Here is a 22500-nt window from a genome sequence, read left to right on the forward strand (position 1 = left end):
TGTCTAATAGCAGAGGCAACCAGGTTTTGGGTTAAAATGTCCTGGTACTTCATAATGTTCATGATGCCGTTGACCTTTAAAAAGAAAAAAACATGTTAAACACGGCAAGCCAGTTAAGAACAAACTCTTATTTGTTCTTAACTGGCCTACCCCAGACAACGTTGGGACAGTTGTGCGATGCCCTGTAGGACTCCCAATCACAGCCAGATGTGACACAGCCTGGATTCAAACCAGGAACTGTAGTGACACCTCTTGTATTGAGATTCAGCGTCTTAGACCACTGCACCACTTAGGACTTTAACAAGGGGTTCTAGAACCAGTGGAAGCAAAATAGCAACATACCGTCAAAGCTTCCTCACCGTATTGTACCGATGAGGTATTTTCAGCATATGCATTGTCCCCACTGGTGTGCGTGACCAGAGACCTCTATATCTTAATGTCATGTGACCACAGCATCGCTTCCAATCCAAGTGCCAACGCCGTTTAGCGTTTAACGCCAGGCGGTGCTGTGGTCACATGACGTGAAAACAGAGCTCTATGGCCACGCAAACCAATGGTGAGGTTTGGCCTTTCGGGAGAGAGAAAAAATATATATATGTAGAAATGGGCTCTGGTCAAAATTAGATCTATCTTTGGCAAATTACAGGAGTGGCAAGGACTGGAATGTAATGGTTGAACAGAGACGGAAACCAAGCTAACTGCGTACCAAATGGGGCCCTCATTTAAACCCGTGTCTCCAAGAAGAACGTAGATAAAACAGGCTATTAGGACAAGAATTCATAGCTCACTGATTTAATGATGATTATCAACAGCATTCTCAGTCAAATTGGTTCCATTGGGGCCTCCCGGGTGGCGCAGTGGTCTAGAGCACTGCATCGCAGAGTGCCACCGGAGACCCTGGGTACCGAGCCCAGGCTTCGTCGCAGCCAGCCACGACCTTGTTAAGGTCCTAAGTGGTGCAGTGGTCTAAGATGCTGCATTTCAGTACAAGAGGTGTCACTAAAGTTCCTTGGTTCAAATCCAGGCTGTATCACAACTGGCCGTGATTGGGTGTCCTACAGGGTGACGCATCATTGGCCTAGCATTGTCCGGGATAGGGAGGGTTTGCCCTGTAGGGATATCCTTGTCTCATCGTACACTAGTGACTCCTGTCCTGGGCGCAGTGCACGCCAACCAGGTCGCCAGGTGCACAGTGTTTCCTCTGACACATTGGTGTGGCTTGTTTCCGGGTTGGATGCACGCTGTGTTAAGAAGCAGTGCGGCTTGGTTGGGTTGTGTTTCGGAGGACGCGTGGCTTTTGACCTTCGTCTCTCCCATTTCAGGAGTTGTAGCAATGAGACAAGATAGTAACAATTGGATACCACGCAAAGGGGGTAAAAAAAAATCACAATTTTTTTTGGGGGGGGGTCCATTGACAGTGGAAGAATAGGTCTAATGGTTTGGTCCCAAATCTCACTCAAAGAAGGAATTTGATATGCAATATTCTGACTCAATCTTCAGTGATGATGACAAAACGGGGTTAATCTCAGAGAGTGTTTGACCCATTGACAATAGAACTGTTATAAGTTTGACCGCAGTCTTTGTTCGTAGAAAGACATAGAAATAGGTTCACCGGACGTGCTACCCTGTCCCAGACCTGCTGTTTTCAACTCTCTAGAGACAGCAGGAGAGGCAGAGATACTCAATGATCGGCTGTGAAAAGCCAACTGACATTTACTCCTGAGGTGCTGACCTGTTGCACCCTCTACAACCACTGTTGGTTGCTGTTTGGGGTTTTAGGCTGGGTTTCTGTACAGCACTTTGAGATATCAGCTGATTTAAGAACGGCTTTATAAATAAATGTGATTTGATTTTTTGATTTGATTTAAATAGAAGGGAATTTAATACACAGTCTGATGGGGCTCTCCGAGTGTTGGATTCATTGACAAAATAACAGGAAGATGGTCTGATCCAACTCGGCTCTACCTCCCTCCCTTTCTCTCTGTGGGAAAAGTCTTTTACAGGGCTTAATAATGAAGCCTTTGTTATAAAGCCCTGATGTATCTCTGAGTCACTCTTAAGACACCATACAATGAAACCATTGGAAACTAGGCCAAAAATGCACTGACGCAGGAATAACAGACTCTACGGATGGAAGAAGTATAGAAATGAAATAACTATTCTAGAAGTCATTCAATTCTATTATTCTAGAAATCATTCTGTTCTAGAAGACTTTCAATTCTATTATTCTAGAAATCATTCTGTTCTAGAAGACATTCAATTCTATTATTCTAGAAATCATTCTGTTCTAGAAGACATTCAATTCTATTATTCTAGAAATCATTCTGTTCTAGAAGACATTCAATTCTATTATTCTAGAAATCATTCTGTTCTAGAAGACACTATTATTCTAGAAATCATTCTGTTCTAGAAGTCATTCAATTCTATTATTCTAGAAATCATTCTGTTCTAGAAGACATTCAATTCTATTATTCTAGAAATCATTCTGTTCTAGAAGACATTCAATTCTATTATTCTAGAAATCATTTTGTTCTAGAAGACATTCTAATTCCCCTTTCAGATTCAAGCAATGGTGAACTATGTGAACTCTCTACAGCCTACGGATTTGAACCGTCGTAAAGAACCTCTCTCTACATCAAAAGGGAGTTGTCTGATTAGGAAGACAGTCGTTTGAACAGAAGCCGAGATGAGAATGATTCTTACTGGACAGACATTTCTCGAAGACCATTTCCCCCCACACCTGTTCAGAGGGGTTAACAACAACAAAAAACACTGCATTTTTATCACACAAAAAAAAAGAATATCACTGTCTACAATTTTCATCATATTATAATTTCATCATCTCCCTAGCAACATCTGGCCGGTGTTGAAAGGATGTGCTGATGTTGCTGTTTCCTGTTCATGCTTGGTGGCCAGGTGGGGGTCCTGGGGGGGGCGGTGCTAGTCAACTTGCTGAACACATTAGGAGACCTTGCACCACTTGTTATAGCCACACGTCTCTATCTCTCCCTCTTCCTTTCTCTCTTTCTCTCACTTTCTCTCTCTTGCTCTCTCTCTTTCTCTCTCTCTCTCTGCCTCTCTGTCTCTCTACTTCTCTCTCTCTGTCTCTTTCTCTCTCTCTGTCTCTCTCTCTCTTTCTCCCTCTTTTCTCTGTCTCTTTTTCTCGAAAACCCCCAGCAACACCAGATCAACGCACAAAAAGAGTTCTACAGTACTCACTGTACTTTAACACACAAACAGACTCCTACAGTAGTTGCAGTACTTTAACCCACAAAAAGAGTCCTACGGTACTCACTGTACTTTAACCCACAAACAGACTCCTACAGTAGTCACAGTACTTTAACCCACAAAAAGAGTCCTACGGTACTCACTGTACTTTAACCCACAATAAGAGCCCTACGGTAGTCACAATACTTTAACCCACAATAAGAGCCCTACGGTAGTCACAATACTTTAACCCACAATAAGAGTCCTACGGTAGTCACAGTACTTTAACCCACAATAAGAGTCCTACGGTAGTCACAATACTTTAACCCACAGAACAAATAAAAGTCCATTTACGAGGAAACTTCACAAGAAGTTAAAATTCTCTCCCTTTGAGAAAATATCCCATAAAACCCCAAAGTAGTCTCTCCGGCTTGTCTGTATTGTCCCAAGTACTGAGCTAATGGGGCGGCAGCTGGGCCAGTAACCAAAAGGCCGCTGGTTCGAATCCCTGAGCCGGGCAAGCTAGAAAAATCTGTTGTTCTGCCCTTGAGCAAGGCAGTTAACCCCCAAACACTCCCCTTCACCCCTCAGAGGGGTTGGGTTAAATGCGGAAACACACATTTCGGTTGAATGCGTTCAGTTGTGCAACTGAAGAAAAGAAAAAAATGATGCTGGACCAAAGGCCTCTCTGTGAGCTGCTGCAGTACTCTGCATACCTCCAGGTCTTATTCATTCCAGATGTGTTGAGTTGGCCTGGAGTTGCCTCCCCTCCGTCTTCCTCCTTTCCTTCCAAACCACCTCCACACAGAAGCGCTCCAAAGAAACACACCAAAAAAAAAAAAAAACAGGCAATATCCCAAAACCATTAAAGTCTCAGTAAAAAACCATGCAGGGCCTTTGAAAAGCAGCACATCTTTCAGAGGTGGTGGTAGAACTCTAAGTGTGACTAGTTTGAGACATCTTGAATACAACCATCCCTATCTATCATTCCAACCCCTTATACAGAATTCTAAACCACATTCTAGATAATGATAAAGGACAGATACCCCACTACAGAAGTAAAAAAAAAAAAAAGAAGGGATTTGTCTACAGTGTTACAAGTCCCAGTCCCCATAGCAGTTATAGGATATCCACTAGAACATCTCGCCCTAGACATGTTGTCTTGTCTAAACTAACAATTCTCACACCTCTGAACACCAGTCCTCTACCTGCCTGTCTCCCGTCAGGCCGTCTTGATATACTGTCTGTCTGAGTCCCAAATAGCACCCAATTCCCGATATAATAACATTACTTTTGACCACAGCTCTAGGGAATAGGGTGCCATTTGAAATACACATCTGGTCTCTGAGACGTTTGACACAAGCTGTTTACCACGGCAGCAACACAGCTCTCAAACTAACTAACTTACCACGGCAGCAACACAGCTCTCAAACTAACTAACTTACCATGGCAGCAACACAGCTCTCAAACTAACTAACTTACCATGGCAGCAACACAGCTCTCAAACTAACCCGAACAGAAGGGAAAAAGCATTGACTCTTGTCTTCGGTTGTTTCTTTGGGACACTTTCAGTGTTGGATTGCTCAGTGTTAAAATACAATTTGGATGACGCCATAAAGGTAATGTCTCCTCTTTACGGTATTAAAACAAAACGGAATTAAAGCACATTCTGGAAGCATCTATATTACATACTCTTTTCCACGATGCTTTCCTACAAAAGAGGGGTGCTCTCTACCTTTTGTGATTAACTTCTAAATTCCTACATTTTGGCCTTTAGGCTCTGTGGCTTGTTGGGCTCTTTGGGTTGGTGTATCTAACGTGTTGGGGTGTAGGCTATACGTCTCTGTGCTGTTTCTTGTCACCATCTATACAGAGTTGGCAGCATAAGTGACAATTACAGTGTCCTGGAAAGCCTGTAAATGTTTGCTAGTCACATCATGCAATTCTGGTCTGTTTAAACATCACACAGAGGAGGAGGAGGAGGAGGAGGAGGAGGAGAGATGGGCAATGAGGGGCAAGCCATGCCTGTGTGGTAGTGAGATATTCCATTATGGATGGGTATCTAGTTCAACAGGCTATCTGGAATCATGTCAAATGGGATTGTGAGGGGTGGGTGGAGGTTTAGGGGGAGGGATGGGTGGAGGTTTAGGGGGAGGGTGGGTGGAGTTTTAGGGGGAGGGGTGGGTGGGTTGCGGTTTAGGGGGAGGGGTGGGCGGAGGTTTAGGGGAGGGGTGGGTGGGTGGGTGGGTGGAGTTTTAGGGGGTGGGGTGGGTGGGTCGCGATTTAGTGGGAGGGGTGGAGCAGTGGAGGTTTAGGGAGAGGGGTGGGTGGGTGGGTGGAGGTTTAGGGGGAGGGGTGGGTGGAGGTTTAGGGGGAGGGGCGGGTGGGTGGAGGTTGAGGGGGAGGGGTGGGTGGGTTATGGTTTAGGGAGAGGGGTGGAGGTTTAGGGGGAGGGGCGGGTAGGTGGAGGTCAACAGGGAGGGGTGGAGGTTAAGGGGGAGGGAAGAGTGGACGTTTAGGGGGAGAGGTGGATGGGTGGAGGTTTAGGGGGAGGGGTGGGTGGAGGTTTAGGGGGAGGGGCGGGTGGGTGGAGGTTGAGGGGGAGGGGTGGGTGGGTTATGGTTTAGGGAGAGGGGTGGAGATTTAGGGGGAGGGAAGAGTGGACGTTTAGGGGGAGAGGTGAATGGGTGGAGGTTTAGGGGGAGCGACGGGTGAGGATTAGTGTGAGGGGCGGGGAGAGGTTTAGGGGGAGGCGTGGGCAGGTGGAGTTTTAGGGGTAGGGGTGGCTGGGTGGAGGTTTAGAGGGAGGGGTGGGTGGAGGATTAGAGGGAGGGGTGGGTGGACAGGACACTCCAAACACTGAAACTCTCCAGACATAAAGAAAAGCAGTCTTGGGTTGTGGAAGTTGGGGGCACCAATTCATAGATCAGCTGACATCACAGCCTGACATCTCACCCAAGATGGCTCGCTTTGTAAAGGGGCTTTTCTGGACCATTGCTGAGACGTAGTGGCTTTAATAGGGCTTTTACAGTCCCACGAATCATCACCCAGGTGGGTGCTACATTTTGGTAGTGGGCGATCCAGCCTACCTACGGAAGAGGAGGAGGAGGAGGAGGAGGAGGAGGAGGAGGAGGAGGAGGAGGAGGAGGAGCAGTAAACATCGATGACGATGAGGTGCCCGATGAAGAGATCTGTGACTTGTCTGTCAGATGTTTAAACCTCCATTCCTCATAAGATACGAACCTTCAGAACTGCCTATCATCTAAAGCTGTGATCGACCATCATCCAAGAACTGTGGGAAGTGAAGACTATATAGTGGTCAGCAGTAGGAAACACAGTTTCTCCACTCTGCCCTGGTTACCACTAAGCCCAATAACTCTCCACTCTGCCCTGGTTACCACTAAGCCCAATAACTATCCACTCTACCCTGATAACCACTAAGCCCAATAACTCTCCACTCTGCCCTGATTACCACTAAGCCCAATAACTCTCCACTCTGCCCTGATAACCACTAAGCCCAATAACTCTCCACTCTACCCTGGTTACCACTAAGCCCAATAACTCTCCACTCTACCCTGGTTACCACTAAGCCCAATAACTCTCCACTCTGCCCTGGTTACCACTAAGCCCAATAACTATCCACTCTACCCTGATAACCACTAAGCCCAATAACTCTCCACTCTGCCCTGGTTACCACTAAGCCCAATAACTATCCACTCTACCCTGATAACCACTAAGCCTAATAACTCTCCACTCTACCCTGGTTACCACTAAGCCCAATAACTATCCACTCTACCCTGGTTACCACTAAGCCCAATAACTATCCACTCTACCCTGGTTACCACTAAGCCCAATAACTATCCACTCTACCCTGGTTACCACTAAGCCCAATAAGGGGAGTTGATGGAGAGTTCTCTCCTCTGCCAGATCGCTACATTTGTTTTGTTAAATAGTTTAACAAAAATCACAATATAAAATAATTATATTATTAATTAAAATACTTTGCACTCTCTCATCTAAATCATCTATCCATGGTTCTGCTCTTGATACTGACTTGCTACCTTAGCTCACAATATCAAAGTAAAGAAAACAGAATCAACACATATATAACATCAGAAACACACCAAATATGAATGTCATAATATCCACAATCAAGAGAAATAAGCAAACATCTTGATCCAGATATAGGCTAATTTAAAGGGGGTGAAGAGGGGGGGGACTCTTTCCATCAACGCCCCTTATTGGGCTTAGTGGTAACCTGGGAAGAGTGGAGTTATTGGGCTTAGTGGTTACCAGGGTAGAGTGGAGAAACTGTTTCCTACTGCTGGTCACTATATGGTCTTCCCTCCCACATTATAGAGAGAGCATCGCCTCACGGGCTACATTACTACCTATACCTAGCAGCATAGTATCTTATGGAACAACAGTGCCTCATACCGTTTGTGTTGAGAGTCTATGAATCATTTAAAAATATTCTGAAACCAAATAGGAAAATACCCCCAAAGAATAGGCAAAAAGGCTGAACTGCTAAACGCACATCGGGGATGTCACGGTGGCATAGCTTATTATTGACATATGTCAATAGTTTGGAAGAGAGCAGTTAAAATGTATAAACGTCTTATTAGCCGCAACGGTCAGATCGTTATTTTGTAACATCAATTGATATCACGTTTCAAAACCAGCATATAGTTCCACTTAATAATTAATGTGTGGAAGGTTATCCTACCTTAGTCTCAGTTTTAATAAACCACCGAGCACCTATGGCTGCTGTACAGTCAGCCAAACTCTCTAAACTCACGCGTAAAAAGTCGTTGCCTTCCCTATTACGCGGTTCCATTGAAGATAGCTGGGATAGCCATATCAATACTCTGACGTTACCTATCACAATCACCCAAAACGCGCAGCTCTCCAGTGGCTACACGATTTTATAGCCAAGGTGCGAGAATGCTACCTCAACCATATATGGAATCCTTCTCCCGATAGCCGTGTCCACACACACCTAGCGGACCACAGGGGCAAACAAAGCCTAGTTGTCTGGCTAAACCCTTTAAAACATTCGCCGGAGAGCGTCCTGGGCGCACTTTTAGTTGCGTAGTGTACTACCACAACCGCATGACACGTACTGAACCGCGGGCGATACCTTATTTTTTGGGGGAATCACGCTGCGATCTGGAGAGGAGACGACAGCACCTGTATGAATGCTGCTGGGGTTTACCGCGGACGGGATGGAAAAGGCTTGGAAGTAGCCTACCTGGTGGATTTCAAATAGCTATTTAGGTTAAGGATAACGGAAATGTGTGGCATTGGCATTATTTGGAACATTATTATATTCGATCATGGATACGCACGTGGTGACACATAAGTCATGCATTTTAGACAGTGTCATGATATTAGTTGGCTCAATTCTTCTTTCAGTTGGCTGTCAACTTCAGAAGCACAGCGCAGTGATTGTGGAAGTGGCCCTATAGATGCGCTCTCATCACTTGATAAGTCAAACCTTGGGGAGGAGGGGGGATGCCCCTGTCTGTCCCCAAGAAACACCAGGGAGAGTTTGCCATGTGAACGGTTCAGAAACGCGTTCTCCAACGATAGTTCCTTACCTGCTTTAACATGTACGGCTTGCAGAAGGAAAGTGATAGTGACGATGGTGGTTAGAGTGGGGTCCCACAGCCACCTTTTCGTTTTCCACCTCGTGGACCATCTTTTCATCTCCATTGTCACTCACTCAGCTACTCAAAGCTCCTAAAGAAAAAAAACGGTCGACTTTTCAGTACAAAATGTAGGTCCTTTTCCTTCCACAAATACAGAAAAAGGACGGAGTTGTTGTTGGTAATTTCAGTTACTACAACAAAGCCATAAGTGCAAAACGGTACTGTTTTTTCTTTAGAGCCAAACTGGGCCCTCCGCTCCTCTCTCCCTCAGCCCCAGCCCTTAGACTGAAGGTGTTTGGGCTTTTAGGAAAAAAACGGAGACCATTCGATTCCCCGAGAGCCGGGCGTGGGGGGGGGGGGGGGGGGGCAGCAGGAAACTGACAGTTGGAAAATGTTCCGTTTAGCGAATCACGGGCTGGAAAGTTGTCTTCAATCCCGCCCATAAACTGTCAGTCAAGACTGGCCAGAGGTCCTTGGTTACAGCAGGCGTCAGGAGTCGCATCATTTATTCTTCAGATATCATATTGTCATATGGAGAGAAACGGAGGGAGATAGAGGGGTAGACACTGATGAGGGGTAGACACTGATGCTTAACAACGCTATAATAACGCAATGGGCTATCTAGAGTCAGATAACAGATCATTTCTACATTCACCTGGTGCTATTGGGCTTTTTTTATAATCAAATTAAATCAAATACATTTTTATGGCAGTAATCTAAGTAAATAGCCTAATTAAAACATACATGATTTAACCAAAACTATAAAATAATCTAAATGATGACTTTAATCATAATAGTTTTAATAGTCAACACCTGATTGTAGACAAAGGATGAAGATGTACTGAAAATGTATAGCTGGAGTGTTTTTGGCTGCTAATGTATTTTAAACCTGCGGGGTGGAGAATCATATTCCAGGAATGTCTTGAATCCATGAGAAATTAGAAAACAAATGAAAAGGCTAAATACCCAACAAGATGCCCAAACTGTGATACGAAAAGCTTCATTAGTCCAAATGAAAATGTTTTCCAGATTGTAAAAGATTTCTATCAAAGACACCTTTTCAAATAAATAAACTTTGGGAAGCAAGCTGAGTAGAAGGCTGAAAATAGTTATTTAAAAAAAACAGCATTGGAACAGAGAGTGGAGACAGGTGGTAGTTATAGAACACTGGAACAGAGTGGAGACAGGTGGTAGTTATAGAACACTGGAACAGAGAGTGGAGACAGGTGGTAGTTATAGAACACTGGAACACAGAGTGGAGACAGGTGGTAGTTATAGAACACTGGAACACAGAGTGGAGACAGGTGGTAGTTATAGAACACTGGAACAGAGTGGAGACAGGTGGTAGTTATAGAACACTGGAACACAGAGTGGAGACAGGTGGTAGTTATAGAACACTGGAACACAGAGTGGAGACAGGTGGTAGTTATAGAACACTGGAACAGAGTGGAGACAGGTGGTAGTTATAGAACACTGGAACAGAGAGTGGAGACAGGTGGTAGTTATAGAACACTGGAACACAGAGTGGAGACAGGTGGTAGTTATAGAACACTGGAACACAGAGTGGAGACAGGTGGTAGTTATAGAACACTGGAACAGAGTGGAGACAGGTGGTAGTTATAGAACACTGGAACACAGAGTGGAGACAGGTGGTAGTTATAGAACACTGGAACACAGAGTGGAGACAGGTGGTAGTTATAGAACACTGGAACAGAGTGGAGACAGGTGGTAGTTATAGAACACTGGAACAGAGAGTGGAGACAGGTGGTAGTTATAGAACACTGGAACAGAGTGGAGACAGGTGGTAGTTATAGAACACTGGAACAGAGAGTGGAGACAGGTGGTAGTTATAGAACACTGGAACTCAGAGTGGAGACAGGTGGTAGTTATAGAACACTGGAACAATGAGGAGACAGGTGGTAGTTATAGAACACTGGAACAGAGTGTGGAGACAGGTGGTAGTTATAGAACACTGGAACAGAGTGTGGAGACAGGTGGTAGTTATAGAACACTGGAACAGAGTGTGGAGACAGGTGGTAGTTATAGAACACTGGAACAGAGAGTGGAGACAGGTGGTAGTTATAGAACACTGGAACAGAGTGTGGAGACAGGTGGTAGTTATAGAACACTGGAACACAGAGTGGAGACAGGTGGTAGTTATAGAACACTGGAACAGAGTGGAGACAGGTGGTAGTTATAGAACACTGGAACAGAGTGTGGAGACAGGTGGTAGTTATAGAACACTGGAACAGAGCTCCCACTCTCCCTCTCAGTCGCTCGAGGGCGCCAGGCTGATTTTCATTAAGCACAGCTGTCACCATCATTACGCGCATCAGCGCTCATTGGACTCACCAGGACTCCTGCACGTTTTGATTGCCTTCCCTGTACATGCCTGTTTCCTCTGTTTCCTCCACGTGGCAGCATTATTGTGGTTTCTGTTTCCCCCCGTCCAGACGCTGTCCCTATTCTGTTCCTGTCCGTGGATATCACACGTTCACTCCTTGTACCTGCTTCTCGTCTCTAGCCTCGATCATTACAGGAACACGGGGTGGAAACACAGGTGTTAGCTATAGAACATTGGCGTGTGTCCCAAATGACACCTTATTCCCTACAGTGAATGGTCCATAGGGATATGGCCAATAGTAGTGCACTATGTAGGGAATAAGTTGACGTTTTGTACGCAGCCCTTGCTCTTGAGTTGGTTGTCCAAGGTGTGTCATTGAAAGACATATTAACGGTAATAGTGTAATGGTAATAACTGTTACACATAATCCAAAACAACACTAAAGTCAGGATAGATGAGGAGTTAGTTGGAAATAGGATACATGAGTATGGGATGTAGTCATTTAAAAACAGTGGTTTGTCTGTCCTCATTTGTTACATTTTTCCCTCCTGTCCATAATGATCACGAGGATCCCCATAGATATGTTCTGTCATGCAAGACACTGTCAATGTATTATGTATTCATTGTGAATGTATTTTACCAGACCAATCATCCCTAGTAGTATCACTGTCAATGCAATGGGCTTGTTTGCCTGAATGGGGAGTTTAGGGGTTAGTAAGAGCCTTGCTCAAGGGCACATTGACAGGAGATGACAACATGGGATATAAAACAATAAATATATATTAAATATATATTTCTAGATGATTTAAGGTCTGCCTCTAGCCTATCTCCCGCTCATTACAACAGTGTGCCCGATTTGATTCAAACTCTGGTCTGCTGCGCACTAAATTGCCATATGAGCTAAAAGCTAAAGACTAGGCATTAGCTCCGGGAGCTTACACAAGTCTTCAAGTCTCAGACAAGGTCACTTCTCATCACGTGAGCGTTGTTCACCAAACTACCTTACATTGGCAAAGGGCTTGCCCTACATATGTATTTGCATCCAAAATGACACCCTATTCCCTATGTAGTGCACTACTTTTCCCGAGCACTTTTGGGGGGTTGATCTGTAGTGTGACGTGGCAGCCAACACCAACGTTGCCCAGAATGACCTCAGATGGCTGTCTGCTGCCTGCTAGCTCAGCGATACTGACAACATGTTCCTACAACAAGCCCCTATTCCCCCCCCTCCTCCTCCTCCTCCTTTTGCTCCCTCTCCTCCTCCTCCTCCCCCTCCTCCTCCTCCCGCTCCTCTTGCCCTCCACCCTCTCCTCCTGCCCTCCACCCTCCTCCTCCTCCCTCTCCTCCTCCTCCTCCCTCTCCTCCTGCCCTCCACCCTCCTCCCCTCCTCCCCTCCTCCTGCTCCTCCCCCCCCTCTTCCTCCTCCTCCTTTTCTCCCTCTCCTCCTCCTCCTCCTCTTCCTCCTCCTCCTTCCTCCTCCCTCTCCTCCTGCCCTCCACCCCACTCCTCCTCCTCCTCCCTCTCCTCCTGCCCTCCTCCCCTCCTCCCCTCCTCCTCCTCCTGCCCTCCACCCTCCTCCTGCCCTCCACCCTCCTCCCCTCCCCCTCCTCCTCCTCCTCCCTCTCCTCCTGCCCTCCACCTTCCTCCTCCCTTCACCCCACCAGAACTAGTGTCTAAAAGTACACCTCGGCTCAGTAAGAGAGGGTCGGCAAGACAAGGCGGGGAAAGACTAGCAAGGTTATTGTTTATAATCTGTTCGGCTGGAAAATGTCAGAGCTGTTGCTCATGCTGCTAGCTGGGCCTGCAGCCCAACAGAATTACTTTCATTTGTGGACCCCTCCTGTGTTGGCACACATAGGTCTCAACGACCGAACCTCTGACTCTCTCTTTTGGTTGGACTAGATATGTTTCCATCACGGTAGACAAGACAGAAAGTACAGACGGAACAGAACAGCCCTGGTAGACAGAAAGTACAGACGGAATGAAACGGTTGGATCTGACAGATCTGAAGTTCTTCTTATAGAATTTAGTTTTTCAAGGGATTTTCTCAAGTCTACAATTTTAAGCACGACTAGAGTTGAAAAAAAACCCAAACTTTTCTCTATAGTTGAAAAGCATATGATTACAACCAAAGCGTTTGTTCACCAGAGAGTACCAAGATGGCATTGTATAATTATTCTACAATAAGTATCCACACTGAACAGGGCTGAACCCAGATCAGCTGAAAACATAAACTTCTAGGAAATATCGTTCACCAGCGGTTCCCTTTCATGCTTAAAAAGCTTTCAATTAAGTCTCCTTTCAAGTTTCTTAGAGAAAAACAAATCTGTTCTTCACACTTTTTTTTGCAATTCTTTATTCACTTATTTTTTTGCTAAATTATTCGCAAACTTACGATAGACATAGTAGTGAAAGGTAAAAGATAGATATCAGTGGATATCCCCTAGATATCAGTGGTATCCCCTACAAGTCAGTGGATATCCCCTAGAAGTCAGTGGATATCCCCTAGATATCAGTGGATATCCCCTAGAAGTCAGTGGATATCCCCTAGATATCAGTAGATATCCCCTAGATATCAGTGGATATCCCCTAGAAGTCAGTGGATATCCCCTAGAAGTCAGTGGATATCCCCTAGATATCAGTGGATATCCCCTAGAAGTCAGTGGACATCCCCTAGATATCAGTGGATATCCCCTAGATATCAGTGGATATCCCCTAGAAGTCAGTGGATATCCCCTAGAAGTCAGTGGATATCCCATAGAAGTCAGTGGATATCCGCTAGATGTCAGTGGATATCCCCTAGAAGTCAGTGGATATCCCCTAGAAGTCAGTGGATATCCCCTAGAAGTCAGTGGATATCCCCTAGAAGTCAGTGGATATCCCCTAGATGTCAGTGGATATCCCCAGAAGTCAGTAGATATCCCCTAGATATCAGTGGATATCCCCTAGATGTCAGTGGATATCCCCTAGAAGTCAGTGGATATCCCCTAGAAGTCAGGGGATATCCCCTAGAAGTCAGTGGATATCCCTTAGACATCAGTGGATATCCCCTAGATTGCAGTGGATATCCCCTAGAAGTCAGTGGATATCCCCTAGAAGTCAGTGGATATCCCCTATATGTCAGTGGATATCCCCTAGAAGTCAGTGGATATCCCCTAGATATCGGTGGATATCCCCTAGATGTCAGTGGATATCCCCTAGAAGTCAGTGGAAATCCCCTACATGTCAGTGGATATCCCCTAGAAGTCAGTGGATATCCCCTACAAGTCAGTGGATATCCCCTAGATATCAGTGGATATCCCCTAGAAGTCAGTGGATATCCCCTAGAAGTCAGTGGATATCCCCTAGAAGTCAGTGGATATCCCCTAGAAGTCAGTGGATATCCCCTAGATATCAGTGGATATCCCCTAGAAGTCAGTGGATATCCCCAAGAAGTCAGTGGATATCCCCTAGATATCAGTGGATATCCCCTAGAAGTCAGTAAATATCCCCTAGATGTCAGTGGATATCCCCTAGATATCAGTGGATATCCCCTAAAAGTCAGTGGATATCCCCTAGATGTCAGTGGATATCCCCTAGATATTAGTGGATATCCCCTAGAAGTCAGTGGACATCCCCTAGATATCAGTGGATATCCCCTAGATATCAGTGGATATCCCCTAGAAGTCAGTGGATATCCCCTAGATATCAGTGGATATCCCCTAGAAGTCAGTGGATATCCCATAGAAGTCAGTGGATATCCCATAGAAGTCAGTGGATATCCCCTAGAAGTCAGTGGATATCCCATAGAAGTCAGTGGATATCCCATAGAAGTCAGTGGATATCCCCAGAAGTCAGTGGATATCCCCTAGATATCAGTGGATATCCCCTAGATTTCAGTGGATATCCCCTAGAAGTCAGTGGATATCCCCTAGAAGTCAGGGGATATCCCCTAGAAGTCAGTGGATATCCCTTAGACATCAGTGGATATCCCCTAGATGTCAGTGGATATCCCCTAGAAGTCAGTGGATATCCCCTAGAAGTCAGTGGATATCCCCTATATGTCAGTGGATATCCCCTAGAAGTCAGTGGATATCCCCTAGATATCGGTGGATATCCCCTAGATGTCAGTGGATATCCCCTAGAAGTCAGTGGAAATCCCCTACATGTCAGTGGATATCCCCTAGAAGTCAGTGGATATCCCCTACAAGTCAGTGGATATCCCCTAGATATCAGTGGATATCCCCTAGAAGTCAGTGGATATCCCCTAGAAGTCAGTGGATATCCCCTAGAAGTCAGTGGATATCCCCTAGAAGTCAGTGGATATCCCCTAGATATCAGTGGATATCCCCTAGAAGTCAATGGATATCCCCTAGAAGTCAGTGGATATCCCCTAGATATCAGTGGATATCCCCTAGAAGTCAGTAAATATCCCCTAGATGTCAGTGGATATCCCCTAGATATCAGTGGATATCCCCAAAAAGTCAGTGGATATCCCCTAGATGTCAGTGGATATCCCCTAGATGTCAGTGGATATCCCCTAGAAGTCAGTGGATATCCCCTAGATGTCAGTGGATATCCCCTAGATATCAGTGGATATCCCCTAGAAGTCAGTGGATATCCCCTAGATATCAGTGGATATCCCCTAGAAGTCAGTGGATATCCCCTAGAAGTCAGTGGATATCTCCTAGAAGTCAGTGGATATCCCCTAGAAGTCAGTGGATATCCCCTACAAGTCAGTGGATATCCCCTAGATATCAGTGGATATCCCCTAGAAGTCAGTGGATATCCCCTAGAAGTCCGTGGATATCCCCTAGAAGTCAGTGGATATCCCCTAGAAGTCAGTGGATATCCCCTAGATATCAGTGGATATCCCCTAGAAGTCAATGGATATCCCCTAGAAGTCAGTGGATATCCCCTAGATATCAGTGGATATCCCCTAGAAGTCAGTAAATATCCCCTAGATGTCAGTGGATATCCCCTAGATATCAGTGGATATCCCCAAAAAGTCAGTGGATATCCCCTAGATGTCAGTGGATATCCCCTAGATGTCAGTGGATATCCCCTAGAAGTCAGTGGATATCCCCTAGATGTCAGTGGATATCCCCTAGATATCAGTGGATATCCCCTAGAAGTCAGTGGATATCCCCTAGATATCAGTGGATATCCCCTAGAAGTCAGTGGATATCCCCTAGAAGTCAGTGGATATCTCCTAGAAGTCAGTGGATATCCAATAGAAGTCAGTGGATATCCCCTAGAAGTCAGTGGATATCCCCTAGAAGTCAGTGGATATCCCCTAGATATCAGTGGATATCCCCTAGATATCAGTGGATATCCCCTACAAGTCAGTGGATATCCCCTAGAAGTCAGTGGATATCCCCTAGAAGTCAGTGGATATCCCCTAGATATCAGTGGATATCCCCTAGATATCAGTGGATATCCCCTAGATATCAGTGGAGATCCCCTAGAAGTCAGTGGATATCCCCTAGATATCAGTGGATATCCCCTAGAAGTCAGTGGATATCCCCTAGATATCAGTGGATATCCCCTAGATATCAGTGGATATCCCCTAGATATCAGTGGATATCCCCTAGAAGTCAGTGGATATCCCCTAGAAGTCAGTGGATATCCCTAGAAGTCAGTGGATATCCCCTAGAAGTCAGTGGATATCCCTAGATATCAGTGGATATCCCCTAGATATCAGTGGATATCCCCTAGAAGTCAGTGAATATCCCCTAGATATCAGTGGATATCCCCTAGAAGTCAGTGGATATCCCCTAGATATCAGTGGATATCCCCTAGATATCAGTGGATATCCCCTAGATATCAGTGGATATCCCCTAGAAGTCAGTGGATATCCCCTAGAAGTCAGTGGATATCCCCTAGAAGTCAGTGGATATCACCTAGATGTCAGTGGATATCCCCTAGATGTCAGTGGATATCCCCTAGAAGTCAGTGGATATCCCCTAGAAGTCAGTGGATATCCCCTAGAAGTCAGTGGATATCCCCTAGAGTCAGTGGTAATCCCCTAGATATCAGTGGATATCCCCTAGAAATCAGTGGATATCCCCTAGATATCAGTGGATATCCTCTAGAAGTCAGTGGATATCCCCTAGAAGTCAGTGGATATCCCCTAGATGTCAGTGGATATCCCCTAGATGTCAGTGGATATCCCCTAGATATCAGTGGATATCCCCTAGATGTCAGTGGATATCCCCTAGATATCAGTGAATATCCCCTAGAAGTCAGTGGATATCCCCTAGAAGTCAGTGGATATCCCCTAGATATCAGTGGATATCCCCTAGATGTCAGTGGATATCCCCTAGATGTTAGTGGATATCCCCTAGATATCAGTGGATATCCCCTAGATGTCAGTGGATATCCCCTAGATGTTAGTGGATATCGCCTAGATATCAGTGGATATCCCCTAGATGTCAGTGGATATCCCCTAGATGTTAGTGGATATCCCCTAGAAGTCAGTGGATATACCCTAGATATCAGTGGATATCCCCTAGATGTCAGTGGATATCCCCTAGATGTTAGTGGATATACCCTAGATATCAGTGGATATCCCCTAGATGTCAGTGGATATCCCCTAGATATCAGTGGATATCCCCTAGATGTTAGTGGATATCCCCTAGAAGTCAGTGGATATCCCCTAGATGTTAGTGGATATCCCCTAGATGTTAGTGGATATCCCCTAGATGTTAGTGGATATCCCCTAGATATCAGTGGATATCCCCTAGAGGTCAGTGGATATCCCCTAGATGTCAGTGGATATCCCCTAGAAGTCAGTGGAAATCCCCTACATGTCAGTGGATATCCCCTAGAAGTCAGTGGATATCCCCTACAAGTCAGTGGATATCCCCTAGATATCAGTGGATATCCCTAGAAGTCAGTGGATATCCCCTAGAAGTCAGTGGATATCCCTAGAAGTCAGTGGATATCCCCTAGAAGTCAGTGGATATCCCCTAGATATCAGTGGATATCCCCTAGAAGTCAATGGATATCCCCTAGAAGTCAGTGGATATCCCCTAGATATCAGTGGATATCCCCTAGAAGTCAGTAAATATCCCCTAGATGTCAGTGGATATCCCCTAGATATCAGTGGATATCCCCAAAAAGTCAGTGGATATCCCCTAGATGTCAGTGGATATCCCCTAGATGTCAGTGGATATCCCCTAGAAGTCAGTGGATATCCCCTAGATGTCAGTGGATATCCCCTAGATATCAGTGGATATCCCCTAGAAGTCAGTGGATATCCCCTAGATATCAGTGGATATCCCCTAGAAGTCAGTGGATATCCCCTAGAAGTCAGTGGATATCCCCTAGAAGTCAGTGGATATCCCCTAGATATCAGTGGATATCCCCTAGATATCAGTGGATATCCCCTAGATATCAGTGGAGATCCCCTAGAAGTCAGTGGATATCCCCTAGATATCAGTGGATATCCCCTAGAAGTCAGTGGATATCCCCTAGATATCAGTGGATATCCCCTAGATATCAGTGGATATCCCCTAGATATCAGTGGATATCCCCTAGAAGTCAGTGGATATCCCCTAGAAGTCAGTGGATATCCCCTAGAAGTCAGTGGATATCCCCTAGAAGTCAGTGGATATCCCCTAGATATCAGTGGATATCCCCTAGATATCAGTGGATATCCCCTAGAAGTCAGTGGATATCCCCTAGATATCAGTGGATATCCCCTAGAAGTCAGTGGATATCCCCTAGATATCAGTGGATATCCCCTAGATATCAGTGGATATCCCCTAGATATCAGTGGATATCCCCTAGAAGTCAGTGGATATCCCCTAGAAGTCAGTGGATATCCCCTAGAAGTCAGTGGATATCACCTAGATGTCAGTGGATATCCCCTAGATGTCAGTGGATATCCCCTAGAAGTCAGTGGATATTACCTTGAAGTCAGTGGATATCCCCTAGAAGTCAGTGGATATCCCCTAGAGTCAGTGGTAATCCCCTAGATATCAGTGGATATCCCCTAGAAATCAGTGGATATCCCCTAGATATCAGTGGATATCCTCTAGAAGTCAGTGGATATCCCCTAGAAGTCAGTGGATATCCCCTAGATGTCAGTGGATATCCCCTAGATGTCAGTGGATATCCCCTAGATATCAGTGGATATCCCCTAGATGTCAGTGGATATCCCCTAGATATCAGTGAATATCCCCTAGAAGTCAGTGGATATCCCCTAGAAGTCAGTGGATATCCCCTAGAAGTCAGTGGAAATCCCCTACATGTCAGTGGATATCCCCTAGAAGTCAGTGGATATCCCCTACAAGTCAGTGGATATCCCCTAGATATCAGTGGATATCCCCTAGAAGTCAGTGGATATCCCCTAGAAGTCAGTGGATATCCCCTAGAAGTCAGTGGATATCCCCTAGAAGTCAGTGGATATCCCCTAGATATCAGTGGATATCCCCTAGAAGTCAATGGATATCCCCTAGAAGTCAGTGGATATCCCCTAGATATCAGTGGATATCCCCTAGAAGTCAGTAAATATCCCCTAGATGTCAGTGGATATCCCCTAGATATCAGTGGATATCCCCAAAAAGTCAGTGGATATCCCCTAGATGTCAGTGGATATCCCCTAGATGTCAGTGGATATCCCCTAGAAGTCAGTGGATATCCCCTAGATGTCAGTGGATATCCCCTAGATATCAGTGGATATCCCCTAGAAGTCAGTGGATATCCCCTAGATATCAGTGGATATCCCCTAGAAGTCAGTGGATATCCCCTAGAAGTCAGTGGATATCTCCTAGAAGTCAGTGGATATCCAATAGAAGTCAGTGGATATCCCCTAGAAGTCAGTGGATATCCCTAGAAGTCAGTGGATATCCCCTAGATATCAGTGGATATCCCCTAGATATCAGTGGATATCCCCTAGAAGTCAGTGGATATCCCCTAGAAGTCAGTGGATATCCCCTAGAAGTCAGTGGATATCCCCTAGATATCAGTGGATATCCCCTAGATATCAGTGGATATCCCCTAGATATCAGTGGAGATCCCCTAGAAGTCAGTGGATATCCCCTAGATATCAGTGGATATCCCCTAGAAGTCAGTGGATATCCCCTAGATATCAGTGGATATCCCCTAGATATCAGTGGATATCCCCTAGATATCAGTGGATATCCCCTAGAAGTCAGTGGATATCCCCTAGAAGTCAGTGGATATCCCCTAGAAGTCAGTGGATATCCCCTAGAAGTCAGTGGATATCCCCTAGATATCAGTGGATATCCCCTAGATATCAGTGGATATCCCCTAGAAGTCAGTGGATATCCCCTAGATATCAGTGGATATCCCCTAGAAGTCAGTGGATATCCCCTAGATATCAGTGGATATCCCCTAGATATCAGTGGATATCCCCTAGATATCAGTGGATATCCCCTAGAAGTCAGTGGATATCCCCTAGAAGTCAGTGGATATCCCTAGAAGTCAGTGGATATCACCTAGATGTCAGTGGATATCCCCTAGATGTCAGTGGATATCCCCTAGAAGTCAGTGGATATTACCTTGAAGTCAGTGGATATCCCCTAGAAGTCAGTGGATATCCCCTAGAGTCAGTGGTAATCCCCTAGATATCAGTGGATATCCCCTAGAAATCAGTGGATATCCCCTAGATATCAGTGGATATCCTCTAGAAGTCAGTGGATATCCCCTAGAAGTCAGTGGATATCCCCTAGATGTCAGTGGATATCCCCTAGATGTCAGTGGATATCCCCTAGATATCAGTGGATATCCCCTAGATGTCAGTGGATATCCCCTAGATATCAGTGAATATCCCCTAGAAGTCAGTGGATATCCCCTAGAAGTCAGTGGATATCCCCTAGATATCAGTGGATATCCCCTAGATGTCAGTGGATATCCCCTAGATGTTAGTGGATATCCCCTAGATATCAGTGGATATCCCCTAGATGTCAGTGGATATCCCCTAGATGTTAGTGGATATCGCCTAGATATCAGTGGATATCCCCTAGATGTCAGTGGATATCCCCTAGATGTTAGTGGATATCCCCTAGAAGTCAGTGGATATACCCTAGATATCAGTGGATATCCCCTAGATGTCAGTGGATATCCCTAGATGTTAGTGGATATACCCTAGATATCAGTGGATATCCCCTAGATGTCAGTGGATATCCCCTAGATATCAGTGGATATCCCCTAGATGTTAGTGGATATCCCCTAGAAGTCAGTGGATATCCCTAGATGTTAGTGGATATCCCCTAGATGTTAGTGGATATCCCCTAGATGTTAGTGGATATCCCCTAGATATCAGTGGATATCCCCTAGAGGTCAGTGGATATCCCCTAGATGTTAGTGGATATCCCCTGGAAGTCAGTGGATATCCCCTAGATGTTAGTGGATATCCCCTAGATGTTAGTGGATATCCCCTAGATATCAGTGGATATCCCCTAGATATCAGTGGACATCCCCTAGAAGTCAGTGGATATCCCCTAGAAGTCAGTGGATATCCCCTAGAAGTCAGTGGATATCCCCTAGATATCAGTGGATATCCCCTAGAAGTCAGTGGATATCCCTTAGATGTCAGTGGATATCCCCTAGATGTCAGTGGATATCCCCTAGATGTCAGTGGATATCCCCTAGATGTTAGTGGATATCCCCTAGAAGTCAGTGGATATCCCCTAGATGTTAGTGGATATCCCCTAGAAGTCAGTGGATATCCCCTAGAAGTCAGTGGATATCCACCTAGAAGTCAGTGGATATCCCCTAGAAGTCAGTGGATATCCCCTAGATGTTAGTGGATATCCCCTAGAAGTCAGTGGATATCCCCTAGATGTTAGTGGATATCCCCTAGATGTTAGTGGATATCCCCTAGATGTTAGTGGATATCCCCTAGATATCAGTGGATATCCCCTAGAGGTCAGTGGATATCCCCTAGATGTTAGTGGATATCCCCTAGATATCAGTGGATATCCCCTAGATGTCAGTGGATATCCCCTAGATGTTAGTGGATATCGCCTAGATATCAGTGGATATCCCCTAGATGTCAGTGGATATCCCCTAGATGTTAGTGGATATCCCCTAGAAGTCAGTGGATATACCCTAGATATCAGTGGATATCCCCTAGATGTCAGTGGATATCCCCTAGATGTTAGTGGATATACCCTAGATATCAGTGGATATCCCCTAGATGTCAGTGGATATCCCCTAGATATCAGTGGATATCCCCTAGATGTTAGTGGATATCCCCTAGAAGTCAGTGGATATCCCCTAGATGTTAGTGGATATCCCCTAGATGTTAGTGGATATCCCCTAGATGTTAGTGGATATCCCCTAGAT

The 22500-nt window shown here is 45.4% G+C and overlaps 1 protein-coding gene across 1 annotated transcript in view; it reads right to left on the minus strand.

Moving 5' to 3' along the window:
- The window catches only part of LOC135509089 (collagen alpha-1(XI) chain-like), a 189211-nt gene extending 180062 nt beyond the window's left edge, over positions 1 to 9149 (minus strand). Inside the window, 1 exon segment of the mRNA XM_064929414.1 lies at positions 8808 to 9149. Within this exon segment, the coding sequence (XP_064785486.1) occupies positions 8808 to 8922 (115 nt within the window). The 5' untranslated portion in view covers positions 8923 to 9149.
- Positions 9150 to 22500: the final 13351 nt, after the last annotated feature.

This window comes from Oncorhynchus masou, chromosome 3 (genome assembly GCF_036934945.1).
Source record: "Oncorhynchus masou masou isolate Uvic2021 chromosome 3, UVic_Omas_1.1, whole genome shotgun sequence".
NCBI lineage: Eukaryota > Metazoa > Chordata > Actinopteri > Salmoniformes > Salmonidae > Oncorhynchus > Oncorhynchus masou.